This window comes from Sphaerodactylus townsendi, linkage group LG05 (assembly GCF_021028975.2).
Source record: "Sphaerodactylus townsendi isolate TG3544 linkage group LG05, MPM_Stown_v2.3, whole genome shotgun sequence".
NCBI lineage: Eukaryota > Metazoa > Chordata > Lepidosauria > Squamata > Sphaerodactylidae > Sphaerodactylus > Sphaerodactylus townsendi.
The window spans coordinates 14,747,869-14,763,738 of record NC_059429.1 but is presented as its reverse complement, the minus strand read 5'-3'; the positions used below and the strand labels follow the sequence as shown (position 1 = coordinate 14,763,738).

The 15,870-nt window shown below is 45.2% G+C and overlaps 1 protein-coding gene across 1 annotated transcript; it reads right to left on the bottom strand.

Moving 5' to 3' along the window:
* Window positions 1-2,843: 2,843 nt before the first annotated feature.
* On the bottom strand, window positions 2,844-14,060 carry POLR2E (RNA polymerase II, I and III subunit E). Its single transcript, XM_048498056.1, has 8 exons — window positions 13,932-14,060; window positions 12,822-12,996; window positions 11,545-11,660; window positions 9,884-9,964; window positions 8,867-8,925; window positions 6,789-6,867; window positions 5,017-5,104; window positions 2,844-3,229 (listed from the first exon to the last, which is right to left on the bottom strand). The coding sequence occupies exons 1-7, from the start codon at window positions 13,986-13,988 to the stop codon at window positions 5,039-5,041; spliced, it is 633 nt and encodes a 210-aa protein (XP_048354013.1). The 5' UTR covers window positions 13,989-14,060; the 3' UTR covers window positions 2,844-3,229; window positions 5,017-5,038.
* Window positions 14,061-15,870: the final 1,810 nt, after the last annotated feature.

Sequence of the window (15,870 nt, the reverse complement as noted above, 5' to 3'; positions counted from 1 at the left end):
AGCAGCAAAGAAAGAACTAACTGCAGATGAAGTAGACCAGTGATGGCAAACCTATGGCACGGGTGCCACTCAGAGCCCTCTCTGTGGGCATGCACAGAGTTCATCATGTGGGGGGGGGGGGAATTGCCCCCCACACACACACACATCTAGGCTGGCCTGTGCCACTGGGCTCGATTATTAGCATTAAACCTAAGACCTAGTTTTGGGGAAGCAGTGTAGGTAACCCTGTTAAGCGCTGTTAAACCCCACTGGTTTTCATGCGAAGAACTAAAGCTTGAACTAAATACAAAGACCTGGGAGTAAGCTCGGTTGCTGGCAATGTGGCTTGCTTCTGAGTAAACCCTCCTAGGGTTGTGATTCACCCGTTCGAAGAGTTGCATGGTTGCTTCAAAGCAGAGCCACCTTCTACCACCAAGCTTCCTCCCGAGTAACGCACGGCTCAGAGCCAACCATTTTTTCTAACCGAAAACCTCAGTATTCAGGTTAAATTGCCATGTTGGCACTTTGCGATATATAAGTGGGTTTTGGGCACTCGGTTTGGGCACTCGGTCTCAAAAAGGTTCACCATCACTGAAGTAGACGATTCAGCAGAGAAGTGAGCGGGCTGAAGCGGGGGTGTCTCTGCAGGTGTTGCTGAGGAAGCTAAACCCTCTGGCTCCCCATTATGACTGGGTTTACTTCTGCGAGGAGGCCCAGCAGTATCGTTTCCCTCTTATCCCACCTGGTTTGCACTTAAGAATCCAGCATGCTCCCTTCAAAATGAAACTTGCAGAGAAGGGCAACGAGGATGATTGAGGGACTGGAGCACCTTCCTTATGAGGAGAGGCTGCAGCGTTTGGGACTCTTTAGTTTGGAGAGGAGACGTCTGAGGGGAGATATGATTGAAGTCTATAAAATTATGCATGGGGTAGAAAATGTGGACAGAGAGAAATCTCTCTTTCTCACAATACTAGAACCAGGGGGCATACATTGAAAATGCTGGGGGGAAGAATTAGGACTAATAAAAGGAAACACTTCTTCACGCAACGTGTGATTGGTGTTTGGAATATGCTGCCCCAGGAGGTGGTGTGATGGCCACTCACCTGGATAGCTTTAAAAAGGGCTTGGACAGATTTATGGAGGAGAAGTTGACCTATGCCAATCTTGATCCTCCTTGATCTGAGATTGCAAATGCCTTAGCAGACCAGGTGCTCGGGAGCAGCAGCAGAAGGCCATTGCTTTCACATCCTGCATGTGAGCTCCCAAAGGCACCTGGTGGGCCACTGCGAGTAGCAGAGTGCTGGACTAGATGGACTCTGGTCTGATCCAGCAGGCTCTTTCTTATGTTCTCCAGCTGATGTCAGAGGAAGCTCTGACCCAGGGGTTCTCATGCCACTGCATATAGGCATCAAGTATTTCTAGAAAGTGGATGTTGCCAGGTAGAGCTCTTGAGCAGCAGGGCTTCTGATTGGCTGTGCAGATTTTTCAACAAATTGCTTTAGCAGCAGCTGCCACCCCAGCACCCGGGTCTTCACTGTTTGACAGGAGGTAACCTGTGGCAGATGTTTTATGGCTCCTCCTGTGGCAGATGTTTTATGTGCCTTCACCTACCATGCTGTGTCAGAATTACAAAGGTGCCCACAGGCTTTTAAAAATTGCAGACCTGGGCTCTAAGTCTTCATCATGCCATTGAAAACCTCCTGAAGAAGAGTCTCCGGAGCCCAAAATCTCTACGCCTGTCCATTGCGATATGATCCAGCTCCCAATTTTAAAAGCTGGGGTTTGGGAAGCGTGCTGGTTGGGCAGGGTGAAGGTTGTATGGGACACCAAAGACACACAAAACACGCTGCCCGATTCATGGAACGCTAACCAGAAAGAACAAGGCAATCTGAATACAGAGCCGGTTGAACTTCTTGGGGTATGATGCCCAACACACCATTTTTGTAAGAGGGAATAACTACAGTGAACTATACTTCAGGTGGTTCTTTGCAATAAGAACCAAAAAAAGGTTGAGAAAAGCAAAAGGAATCATTAAAATGAATGATATATACAATTTAAGCACTGTGCAATAATGTTAACAACAGTATTAACTGCTTAACATCACTATAATTCAACAGAAATGAGAATCCAAAGATTGCACCTCCCACATCAAAATCGATTGCATGTAACCTGTACCATGTTACTCGATTTGATGTTTTGGTGTTGTTGGATTCTAATTGTTATTGAATTATTGCAATTTTAAGCATTTAACATTGTTTTCAACATCAGTTCTTGAAGCATTGTGCAAAAAAGACACAATGCATATATTAATTTTAATGATTCCTTTTGCTTTTCTCAACTTATGTTGGTTCCTAGTTTATTATACAGGGTTGGGTTTTGTTTCCCCTTCTGGTGTTTTGTGGCCTATACATTTACAATCAGGTCACTAATTTCTATACTGTAGGGGTCCCCTTCTATTATCTAGAAGAGAGTGCTCTGTAGGGGAAAGAAAACTCCTGCACTTAGTGCCCGCTGCTCCACCAGAGAGCTTTCTGCTAGATATCACTGAAGCTAAGTATAAAATACACACACGCACGCAAAAAATAAAAATAGAATGTCTCAACCTCAAAATTTCCTCTTCTCCTTAAAAAACAGACATTGGGTGCAGCCTTTTCATCATACCTTGATTAAAGCACAACATTTTCTACTGCTTTGAGCTTCATGAGTGGCCCCTAGTGCCAGTTTTTAAGAAGAAAAGCAGGACAAGATAGGAAGGAGCTCCTAAAAATTGAACAGTGGTCTGTCAGAGAAGGTCCTTTGTTCGGGTGGGGTTTTTCAGCCAAAATATTGGCTTACAAAGGAATTTACAAGAAACCAGACGGGTGTAAATCTATAAATGTTTGCTTGTAATGATGAACTCCAACGCAAATACAGACAGAGCCAAAGAGGATGCTCCCCCCCATAGAGCTCAGGCGGGTTTGGAAAAGGGAATCCAGGTTTGGGGAGCAAACCAACCCCCTTGCCATCCTGATGCCAAGTTCTCAACAACTGGGAGACGCTTTCGAGCCATCAGTTTCTCAGCACTGAGCCAAGAGTTGGCTACTCCAATCCTCAACGGGTCTAGAAGGTTGCATGACTCTGAACATCAAGTATGCTCCCCTGTAGCGTCCACACCAGCTTGGCCTTCCTCAGAAGAAATATCCCAAGTGCAGGACATTTGAAGGCAGGTCAGCAGTTCCTTGCTGTAGAGCACAAAGTAGTTTCGGACAGCCTGTAAAAGAACAGAGGAGGCATCAAGGACCGATTTATAGTAAACCACCCCCAACTGTGTAAAATGGCCCTCTGTTAGAAACTGCCAGCAAAGAACATTTGTTTTCTATGGATTCGTTATTACATCCCCACTCTGTTCACGGGAACTAGACACTGGGAAGCCTGCTTATCTTTGACAGGAGCCCAAATTGTCCAGTAATGTACTTTATTTACTGAGGGAGAGCATAGTGTAGTGGCTAAGGGACCAGGACCTGGGAAACTCATTCAAATCTGAACACTTTCACGGCCAGAATCACTAGGGTGTTGTGGGTTTTCCGGGTTGTATGGCCGTGTTCCAGTAGCATTTTCTCCTGACGTTTCGCCTGCATCTGTGGCTGGCATCTTCAAGAAAGCATCTTCATCTTCAAGTTGCCAGCCACAGATGCAGGCTAAACGTCAGGAGAAAATGCTACTGGAACACGGCCATACAACCCGGGAAACCCACAACACCTCCCAACATTTCTTGCCTTGAAAACCCGACAGAGTTGCCATAAGCTAGCTGTGACTTGATGCCAAAAAACAAACAAGCGATCCCCCACCTATTTTAAGACTGGGCTGAAATAACGTGTGAGCAGGACAAGCACAGATTTTGGCTTTTGTGCTCAACAGTCAAGTTTCCAGTCCCTTGGGTCACAAGAAGAAACTGACAACACAAAAGGGAACGGCACGACTGCTACAGAAAACCATCACTGAATGGGCTTGGACTTACATGTTGGTGGGAGAGAGGGGGGGGGGGTAACAAATATTATACCCAACCCCAAGAGATGGGATTCAAGTCAGTTTTTAACATACTGGCAGTAACTAGATAGCCTGGGAAGGGAAGAGTTGAAATCACACTGTGGTGGGAGCAAGCTGGTCTGGGCTAGCTTCTGCACCCACCAAATGCCATCCTGAGTCTATATATCTGCAAACTAGTCCAATAGCGCAAAGACCACCTTCTGCAGCCCCCATCCCCAAATGGGAAGTGATCAGAGGTGGGATCCAGCAGGTTCTCACCAGTTCCCGAGAGTGGGTTACTAATTATTTGTGTGTGGCGAGAGGGGGTTACTAACTGGGCTTGCTTTTCCATTAGGTCCAAAAATCATAAAGTCCTGTTGTTTCCTATGTGGCTGGTTAGTGAAGGTAGAAAACGGGATAATTCTCCCTGTTGGGCTGTTTTAAAAACATGTTTTAGTAATATGGTACAGTTCCTTGTTTAAGGAAAGTCTCCTTCTTTTGATTTCTAGAAACAAAACTAAGTATGTGAAAGTATGAAGTATTTGACAGGCAGTCAATTAGAGGAGAAGTAGTTGTTTCTGTTGGCAGTAGACGATAGCACTTGCTATAATGAGTTTAAATTATGGACAGAAAGATACCAGCAGGAAATTAGGAACTTTTTTTTACAGTAAGAGTTTTTTTACAGTAACAGAGAAATTATTAATGCCCCGCCCCCGGAATGTCCGGCCACGCCCCCGTCGTACCCCGCCCAGCCCCATTGGCGCTACGCCACTGTTTGAATCCCACCACCATGGGAACCTGTTACTAAAATTTTTGGATCCCACCACTGGAAGTGATCCCATGAAAGCTCCCCACAACTTCCTGCTGGTCCCGTCACAGCCCAGTCACCCCTCGCAAATTTTGTACTACCAGTCCGGGCAGCCGTCCACTCCCACTTTAGCTGCCGATCCAATATCAAGATCAAAGCCACAGCCTGTTTCCCCTTTCCTCATCATCAAAGGCTACCTGCCGTGTGCACCTCCGCTTCGTTACCTGTTGAAAGAGCTCCCAGCTGCTACTGTACCAGCCGGTAGGTGATGTATCGGCCAGCCGTTTCACTGGGACGGATGATCTTGACCACCTGGGAGAATGAGGCAAGGAGAGGTCTCAATGGACAATCTCTAGCCCAGCCAACAAAGCAGACCAGAATCTAAGTCTGCCAGGAGCCAATAGCCACAATGGCTAGAACAAAGAAGAAGAAGAGTTTGGATTTATATCCCCCCTTTCTCTCCTGTAGGAGACTCAAAGGGGTTTACAATCTCCTTGTCCTTCCCCCCTCTCAACAAACACCCTGTGAGGTGGGTGGGGCTGAGAGAGCTCCGAAAAGCTGTGACTAGCCCAAGGTCACCCAGCTGGCGTGTGTGAGAGTGCACAGGCTAATCTGAATTTCCCAGATAAGCCTCCACAACTCAAGTGGCAGAGCTGGGAATCAAACCCGGTTCCTCCAGATCAGAGTGCACCTGCTCTTAGCCACTATGCCACTGCTGCTCCCAGTGATCAGGGCAGCGTATCGATGCATGTGCCAGATGCCCAACCAGAGTGCCATCAGCAGTCTCCCACTGGCCTTCCAGAGGCACCTGACCACTGTTGGCGACAGTATCAAGCTAGGCAAATCTCTGGTGTATTACAGTGAGACAAGCGGAAAGTTCTTAAGAGCTGGATCTATTTGGCAACTCTATTTCTGCGCAAGAGCAGGAGTATCACGAGGAACGTTTTAGCTACGTCATCTATAATTTCAAAAACGAGCGAGGGGACACCCAAAATCAAGAAGCTGGTTCTTATGAGAAAAAATCCATCTGAAAGCATTTAGGTAGAATTTGGTAAAATCCCTAAACCCCGAAGGCTTTGGAGCAGCCAAGCCGAACAGCTGATTCAGCCTCCCCTTGATACATTCAGATTCGACTGGCACAGGCTATGCACACTGAATTAAAGATGGAGCTTTCTGAACAGTAAAGCACACACAGCCTTGCTTGGAATACTGCTGCCTTTTTAGCCAAAGACCCCCCAATGGAACAGACGCAATTATTCCCTAAAAAGAGTCAGCCAGGGAAGCAACTCAAGACATGGTATAAGTGCAGTGGTGGCCGGTTTTGCTGGCACTTCCAGAATGAGGCAGTGGATTACCTTCCCATCAAAGCTCTCGCCAGCATGGCCAACTGGCCATGCTGGTAGGGGCTGATGGGAATTGTAGTCCATAACATCTGGAGTGCCAAAGGTTCGCCACCACGGGCATAAGGCATGTCAGCCCAAGTTCAAATCCCTGCTCTGCCGTAGAAGCCTGCTGGGTGACCTTGGGCCAGTCACGCACTCTCCGTGAAACCCACCTTGCAGGGTTATGGCAAGGATAAAATGGAGGCGAGGAGAATGCTGTAAGCTGCTTTGGACCCCTCTTGTGGATAAAGACAGGATATATGAGAGCCAGAATGGTGCAGTGGTTAAAAGAAGGTGGATTCTAATCTGGAGAACCAGGTTTGACTCCCCTGAGTGGCGGAGGCTTATCTGGTGAACCAGATGTGCTTCCACAATCCTACATTCCTGCTGTGTGACCTTGGGCTAGTCACAGTTCTCTCTGAATTCTCTCAGTACCCACCAGTCTCTCAAAATGTCTGTTGTGGGGAGAGGAAGGGAAAGGAGCTTGTAGGCCACCTTGAGTCTCACAGGAGAGAACGGTGGGGTATAAATCCAAACTCATCTTCTTCTAAAACAAATAAAATCTTCCCCTCAGTACAATAGGAGGCTACCTAAAATGTACTGCGTCTCCTTACCTGGCCTCGCTTGATTCCAAAGTACCTGGCCACCGGGTCACCGGCCTGGATCCTAGGAAGCTGGTTTTCCCGCAACTTACTGGGAAACAGAGTCAAGGAAAAAAGGTGATCTCTTTCTGCTTTTGCTCCCAGTAGGAGATGGGCATGACATGCAATGTTAACTGTTATATGACAATATCTTTCTCTTCCATCACCTGCCCCTTCTCCTTCTCTTCCAACTCAGAAAGGGACTGCTAGGGTAAAACCGAAGGGGATGAGAGGCCCAGGCCCCAAGCTATGGCTTGTTCTTTTGCTTCCAAGTTCTGACTTCAACCTGGCTAAGAGAGAAACTAAGTAAATTGGAGATCTCTTAGTTCATATAGGATTTTAAATTACAGATGCTCCAAAATGTTGCTCAGTAGATTTTTACATTGACTGTCGTGGCCCCGGACTGTCCAATAATCAAACTCAGCTGATAAGGAAATCCTTCAGTGAAAGACTTGCAGGAATGTTGAACGGTAAGAATCTTTGACAAGACTGCTTTTTGGAGCCCAAACCTCCAAAATACATAGCTCTATAGCCCCCTTCCTGTTGCTAAGCAATTCATCCCTCCTTAACCATTCCTTAGAGAGCCAGTGTGGTGGAGTGGTTAGGAGATTTGATTCCCCACTCCTCCACCTGAGTGACAGAGGCTTATCTGGTGAACCAGATGTGTTTCCACACTCCTACATTCCTGCTGGGTGACCTTGGGCTAGTCACAGGTCTTCGGAACTCTCTCTGCCCCACCTTACAAGGTGTCTGTTGTGGGGAGAATAAGGGAAAAGAGCTTGTAAGCCACCTTGAGTCTCCTTACAGAAGAGAAATCCAAAACTCTTCTCTCCAAACTCTTCTTCTCTTTTAAGCCGTGCCAGGTTCACAGATAGAAAACAGCTGCGTTTTCTGCCTGTGAATCTGTGTCCTTCAAGCACACATGCTGGCAAAACAGAAAAGAAGTGAAAAGCAAAAACAACCAGGAACAAGCAAGGATCAGTTAGAACAACAATCCAGAAACACAAATGCCACACCCCATCCAGGAAGCATGGAAAGAACCAAACAGATCTTGACATGACCTCTGAGTACCCCGATTGAGCCGGGAGCTACATGCATTCAGCATCTGGCCATGCCAACTGCCAGCTCAGAAACGTGGCACCTATGAGTTCAGAAAGTGCACACATGAGAGCAGCAACGGCGTAGTGGTTGAGAGCATGTGCACTCTAATCTGGAGGAACCGGGTTTGATTCCCAGCTCTGCCGCCTGAGCTGTGGAGGCTTATCTGGGGAATTCAGATTACCGGTAGCTTATGCACTCCATCACACGCCAGCTGGGTGACCTTGGGCTAGTCACAGTTCTCCGGAGCTCTCTCAGCCCCACCTGCCTCACAGGGTGTTTGTTGGGGGGGGGGGAAGGTAAAGGAGATTATAAACCCCTTTGAGTGTCCATACAGGAGAGAAGGGGGGATATAAATTCAACTCTTCTTCTTCTACATGCTCTGAATTGCACCACTGCCTATGTTGACCGGCGATGGCTATCCAGAGTGCAAAGTGGACCCGGGACTTCCTTGAACTTGAAATCGCTGGCATTCAAAGCACTTGTTTGACCAACGTACTCTGGCTATAAAACTGTCATTTCTGCTCATGAACATATAAAACCTTCTGATATAAAGTCCACCTTATATTCTGTCCTGAGAAACCGAGACATTCAATTAGGGATAAGTCGATAGATCAGCAGTTCTCTTATCATCCCCTGCCAGCATCATGCTGGCAGGGGATGATGGGAACTGTAGTCCACAACATCTGGAGGGCCGCGAGTTTGACACCTGAGAATTAGGGGGAATTTTACTATGTGACTGACTTCATAAAACTGCCTTTCAGCAAGACCTTGCCCAGTACTGTAAGCAACTGAATATGTCTCCCCAAACCACTACATGATGAACAGGCCTGTGCAAACAGACCCTTCACCCCGGCAAGTTATTGTTGGATTGTGCCCGGAAAACCCGTCAGCAGCTCTGCCCAGAACACGCACAAACCCGGCACATAGAGCTTGTAAAAGAAAAAGGATACTATCTGGCCAGTAATTCCGTCACTTCTTCCTTGGTCATGACCACGTGCTCAGGAACCAGCTGCAGAGGCAAAAAAACATAATCCAGAGAGTGATAAAAGATTAACTCCGAAAGGAAACACACAGGCAGCTGAACAGCCCTTTCCCTAGTCACCTGTGGCGAGTGAAAATAATTTCTAGGCAATTAGCTTGGGTGGTTTTTATAAACTGGAAGAGTTTCACTAACAAAACTTATGATTTTAAATATCATCCCTGATTTGAATCTTGTCCAAAAGGCTTCCCGCAAACCAAAAAATATCTACTGTAGGATGCTGTATGCAAGATTTTTAAAAGCTCAGGAGACATCTGAGGGGGGATATGATTGAAGTCTATACAATTATGCATGGGGTAGACAATGTTGACAGAGATAAGTTTTTCTCTCTTGCTCACAATGCTAGAACCAGGAGGCATTAATTGAAAATGCTGGGGGGAAGAATTAGGACTAATAAAAGGAAACACTTCTTCACGCAACGTGTGATTGGTGTTTGGAATATGCTGCCACAGGAAGTGCCGATGGCCACTAACCTGGATAGCTTTAAAAGGGGCTTGGATAGATTTATGGAGGAGAAGTCGATCTCTGGTTACCAATCTTGATCCTCCTTGATCTCAGATTGCAAAAGCCTTCGCAGACCAGGTGCTCAGGAGCAGCAGCAGCAGAAGGCCATTGCTTTCACCTCCTGCACGTGAGCTCCCAAAGGCACCTGGTGGGCCACTGCGAGTAGCAGAGCGCTGGACTAGATGGACTCTGGTCTGATCCAGCAGGCTGGTTCTTATGTTCTTAAATGCTCACGTGACTTTATCCTAAGTTGATAGTCTATAATTGTACAAATGCTGTAAACAATATACAGAAATTATCATCTTCGCCATCACTATGACAGCGGTCTTTTGCTTTTTATGGTCTTTTATTACTGTAACCCTGAATAATTTTGATAGCTGGAACTATTTAGCTTCTGAGCCTTCTCCCCCACACTGCAACTCACCTCATGTTCCGTGATGTTGATCAGTAATTCCTGCTGAAGGAACTGTTCCAGGATGTACTTGGGAGCCATGTCCACAAGAGACTGGGAAGAGAAGAGAGCAGTCAGCCAATCAGGCAGAAGAGAGGGGCTAAGTTGTCTTGGGTCCCGGCAGAAGGGTCTGAACACTGTGAGTGGAAGCTGTTGTTCAGCCCTAATCGCAAGCCAGCTCACACCACAGGGGGGAGGCACACTGTCGCTTTGCCGTGGGACCGGCGGGTGGGTTTTGGAGAATGCCAAGTGAGGCGGGCCTCTGTGGGCACACAGAGGAAGGCATTTTCTCTGACAATGTGAAATGTGACTCTTTCTAGGGCCATTCTTCTCAGTCGTGCTGGAACCCAACAGAGCCATGCACTATTCCCACTGATCAAGAACTCTGAGGAAAGAACTCTGAACTTTTTACTGTCAACCGGTTAAAATTGCTGCTGTAATAATATGCAAAGATTTTCTTTGACTGTGAAACTATTCGAAGCTCATAGTGCAGTGATGGTGAACCTTTTGGAGACCGAGTGCCCAAACTGCAACCCAAAACCCACTTATTTATCGCAAAGTGCCAACATGGCAATTTAACCTGAATACTGAGGTTTTAGTTAAGAAAAAATGGTTGGCTCTGAGGCGTGCGTTACTCGGGAATAAGCTTGGTGGTAGTCGGTGGCTTTGCTTTGAAGCAACCATGCAACTCTTCAAACGGGTAAATCACGACCCTAGAAGGGTTTACTCAGAAGCAAGCCACATTGCCAGCAACCAAGCTTATTCCCAGGTAAAGGATCACACTTTAGTTCTTTGCATGAAAATCAGTGGGGTTTAACAGTGCTTAACAGGGTTACCTATACTGCTTCCCCAAAACTAGGTCTTAGGTTTAATGCTAATAATTGATCCCAGCCTATATGTGTGTGTGTGTGGAGGGGCGATTTTCCCCCCACATGATGAACTCTGTTTGTGTGTGCCCACAGATAGGGGATTTGAGTGCCACCTCTGGCACCCGTGTCATAGGTTCGCCATCACTGTCATAGTGTATAATTACTGTTCTTACAACTCTGGCTACACTACCTTTATTAAGGTTTTTAAAAAAATACAAAAATATTGTAGCCATTACTGTTACAGTTCTTTATTGTGTGTGTGTATTTGGAATAAAGTGGTTTCAAAAGAGGAGACTGAGGCTGTTTCAGAGCCTGGTTTTCAGGGGTAGCAAGTTAAGATACTGGAATTGACACAAGCCACTCACACTTACACTGCCAGGTTCCTAAGGTTGGGGAAAGACCAAAGATTTCCCTCATGAATCAAAGTTTGGTTCAGAACTGCTCTTTGCACTCCTACTGCGTTAACTGAAACACGATAACTTCGTGAGGAAAGGCTGTGCTAAACTTGCATATAGTTTCATGCCTCTTTACTTGAATGCCCCTCTTCACCCTAGAAATGCAAGTTACTGGGCTTTTCTCCTGTCTGCCTCAAGCCTCAGCCAGAATTTCTGCTTTCAGCAGACATTTGGGGACTGTCTGTAAGAAGGAAGCTGGGGTAGAGATCACACACTGGTCAAACTACCCTGCACGGTACATCTTTTTAAAAATGGCAGATAACATTCCAACCTTCACAACACCCTCCTCAGCCTGCACACAGCTGGGTACCTGCTTTGCCGAGGGAGTCATGCCCTGCTGAACAACGATGAGAGCCCGAGTGATGTTCTCCTCCTGCATTCGCTGGCAGTACATCTTGATGGTCTTAATTCCAACTTTAGGTTCCTCTGAGGAGAGAGAAACAAACACTTCAACAAGGGCGAACACCAACACATTCACACGCAAGAAACATCAACAAGTTCCTATCTTCGTAACAGCTCCCGAAGTTCATTTATATTAACCAGTTTTTGAAAAGACTACACCTTCTTTCAGGTCTGCGCGTGTTTTAGGTACATGAATAACCTCAGGAGTGTGCGATGGACAGCTCTGCAGAAGTACCGTAATATCTGGTTTCCTCTAGGCAGACAAATTCAAATTCTCAATCCTTTGGTTTTCTCTGTATAAAACAGCAAGATGCTACCCTTCATGACTGTCTACATACTCCTGGGCTTCACAACGTGGGGCAAATTGTTAGAAGTTATTGGGGGAAGGGGAGAATAATGGCCGGCCTAGATTGGAGGGGGGATCTGTTTTGGGGAGTGGGGGAGGGCTGCACTGGCACGTTAGCCACGCCCCCACCCCCCCACATTAGGAGCACCTATGCCAGCAGGGAGAGAAAAGACACTGGCTGCTCAGACTCAGAAGTGGGTGCTCCCAGGGAGCTACGCCTGTGTCCAAGTGGACACAGGCATGGGAGGGGGGCAGGGGTGTTCCCAGGGAGCATCATTCCACACTGAAAAGTGATGCGTAAGCCTATTTAGACTAAGGGGTGATATGGGCAGAAGGAGGGTTTTTTAAATTCCCTTCTTTTCTTGCTGCCCAAAGCCCCTTTCGATGCAGCACCACCTTCACTGTGCCGTCCCGGCAGTGCTTCCCCTCAATCTTGATTGGGCTGTAAGGATTTCTAGCCACTGGGGGGCATGGCTGCTGTATCCTCCTCCTCCCCCCTTTGCAAGAAAAGCAAAATCAGAATTGTGTGACTCTTCTTAGACCTATTAGAATGTAAACAAAACTGATCTGGTATCAGAAATGATGACCCGGGGTACCAAAATGTCCCCAAGTATCAATGTAAGGGTACATGAAGACACAAAGGAGAAACCAGAGAAGATGGATGTCACAGAAACAGAAATATTAAAAGGTGAATTAGTTTTTTTTAGTACTAGAGATGCACAAAAAAGGGACTTATAACTCTTGAGGTTGCAAAATCTTTCTCTAGTTCCATATAAATTAATTAGAGGAGAAAGCTAAAGAAGAGAAGCCGCAGTTCTTTACTGCCATACAGTGATCACCTGGAAAGAACACAAACATCTGATCCGTGGGGTCGTCGTTGTGGGCCACCAGGACAGTAAGGTCCGTCCGCCGCGGTCTCCCCTCACTGGGTTTATCCCCAAACTGGGCTTTGAACTCATCCAATGTCTGGTCCAATTCATCCTGTGTTACTAGGTAGCCTCGATCGTGACAGAGCTACGGAATTAAATATTATGTTATAAGTATCTACTGATTCCAAGACATGCCGAAAGTCCAGACGACTACAGAAACGAAACAAATCTCTCATACGTTGATTTACGAAAACTGCAACACATTTGTAGAAGCAGGGAGAGGGGGAACAGTGCTCAGTTTCAAGTCATCCAGAAATTCGGAGGCAGTATAAAAACAGGTCACAAAACACAATTCGGTTCTCATTTTGAACTGTGATATGCCCACTTGAGGAACAGCAAATGAGCAGAGAAACTCAAAGGACCAGTATCCTAAAATGTCTTCTCTACCACTCAGTCCAAATCCTCAGCCAAGTCTCCACGCTTCCAGTACTTGCAATTTATTTCTTGTAATAAAATATAATGCTTAATATCTTCGATTTGGTCATAACCACAAGGGACAAGCAGAAACTTTGTGAAATCTGCCAAAAAGTCAGGCAGAAGTACACTTGCAAATGCATTCCTTCAAGAGGCATTAGGAAGGTTGCTTAAATAACAACAGAAAAAATATTTTTTTCTTGGCAAATAGACCGGAAGGAAACTTTGGGGTGGCAAGCTAAACAATTGTCTCATACTCAAAGGACAAAGAGAGACAAGCAGCTAGCAGAGGTAGCTAGTCCCAGCAGCTGGCATTCAAGACACAGACTGCCTCTGAACTTGGAGGTTCTATTCCAAGGGTGTCCCTCCAGGTGTTCATGGGCTACTATTTCCATCATCCATCAGGGAATCGTAGTCCATTAACATCGGGAGGGCCACAGTTGGGTATCCCTGCTTCTGTTCTCAAGGCTAACAACCACTTCTCCGGGAATCTGTCCGCTCCTTTTTGAAATCACCTAAGTTACTGGCCACCTTGTGGCAGGGAGTTACCGGGCCTGCTGAGCACGAGAAGCGGTTCCCCTTCTCTCCCTCTCGCTCCCCACAGACCTGCATGATTGTTTTCCGGATCTTCCACAACCGATAGGTCTCCTCCTCGTCGTCCATCGCCTCGACCGGCCTCGCTAGCTATCACCCACCTCTGAGATGCAGGAAGACAAACGCTCCAGTGCGCAGGCGTCAGACGCACGCTGACCATAATTACACATCACGCATGCGCAAAATTACCAGATGGGACATGCGCGAAGATGAGGAGAGAAGCCCCTCCATTGCAAAGCTGTAAACAAAAATATTGCTTCTGCGCATGCGCCGAACACTGACCAACACGCACACACACCCCGGCCTTCGCCTCCTTTCTGTTCTGCGCTTAAGTTGCTTTCTCCCTCGTCCGCCTTCCTAATGCATCGCTTCCTTATTACTATAGAAACGCCGCGATGCCGGATGGGAGTTGTAGTCTCTGAGCGCTAAGGGGTAGTTATTCTGCTCCTTTTGTTTTAATTTTTTTTTCTAAAGGGAAATTTTAAAAATCCGTTTAAAAATGCAATTAATTACGTACTGCCTGTATTTTATATAATGCAAGTTTAATTTATATTATTGAAAAATCTAATATTCCTTATTTTTATTTAGTTATTTACATTTATTCCTCGCCCTTTACCAAAGTCTCAAGGCAGGTTATAATCAAATTTGTTATCTAATCACTTATTTTTATGTTCGTTATTGATATCCTTAGGATGTGTAGAGTAAGGTGCTCAATTATGTGTTTAGGTTTTTGCAATAAAGATTTACCTAGTTTATGTTAAGATTTATAGCATATGACTGGAGGGGTGCTCCATCAAAAACAACTTCTCCTTATTTGTTTTATTAAAATTGTGTTGCATCCATTGGGGCTGGATCCAGATTAAAAATTTCTCCCATAGAAGGAAGTGTAGAAGAGAACTTTCCTGCCTTCCTTTTGTTGTAAACACAAACTGTTCCTGGCAGATGAATATCCCTCAGAAATGGTCAGAGGGGCAAATCACAGTTGTGTGTCATGCAAAGGGAACTGGTAGAAATTACACCCTCCTTTCTGTGAGTGAAAAATGTAGACTGGATCCATCCCATTCTGTTGGACTTGTCCATGTGTTGCACGTATTAGTAGATGCTGCTCTTATTAATATGTCATGGATTATTTCTTAATAGTTTGAAAAACAAATTAATCAACAGAAGCAACATGAGAAGAAAGTATAAGTTATTACTTAAATATGATTCTAAAACAGAACACGTCAAAAACTGCATGATAAAGTGGATGCAAAACATTCAAGAAGAGATCACCTTTCAACAGTGGGAATCGTTATGGACTAAAATATTAAATGTACTACATGCCAATAATTGAAAGGAAATTGGTATAAGACATTTTATAGATGGTACTTAACTCCAAAAGTCATCAAGAAAATTGATTTAAAAATGTATGGACACATGTTGGAAATGTCAAGAAAAAAAAGATCTTTCTTCCATGTGTGGTGAACTTGTGAAAAGGTGAAAAAAAATCTGGAAAAATGTTAATACAGAAATGCAAAAAATATTGAAAGTTAAATTTCAAACAGTCCCCAAAACTAAAATATTCTTCCAAAAAGATTACCAGCAAAGCAGCAATAATTATTTTTGTACTAATTAACAACAGCAAGAGTCACAATTGGATTCAATTGGAAAATGGAAAATTTTCTTGCTACGAAAACTGGGAAAACAAAATGAAACAGTATTTCAGCATGGCCAGATTGACTAATCTCATCAATAGAAGATCAGAATATGAATTAAAAGAGAAATGGGAGATGAACTTTAAATATTATATAATGGAAAGACCTACTTCGGCATATACATGGTCATTTATGATGTCACAGTTTATTTATTTAAGAACATTGCATGCTTTTATTTTACACACACACATATAAATGATTAATTGTAAGTTATGTGTGTGTGTAGATAATTTTAATAACCTGATTAACATAAGGAC

Excerpts from the sequence above, each read along its gene's own strand:
- POLR2E (XM_048498056.1), bottom strand. The coding sequence starts at position 13,988 with ATGGACGACGAGGAGGAGACCTATCGGTTGTGGAAGATCCGGAAAACA. Across the intron at positions 12,997-13,931 it reads TCCGGAAAACAATCATGCAG|CTCTGTCACGATCGAGGCTA; the intron begins GTCTGTGGGGAG and ends TTAATTCCGTAG. Across the intron at positions 9,965-11,544 it reads TGACTCCCTCGGCAAAGCAG|TCTCTTGTGGACATGGCTCC; the intron begins GTACCCAGCTGT and ends TTCTCTTCCCAG.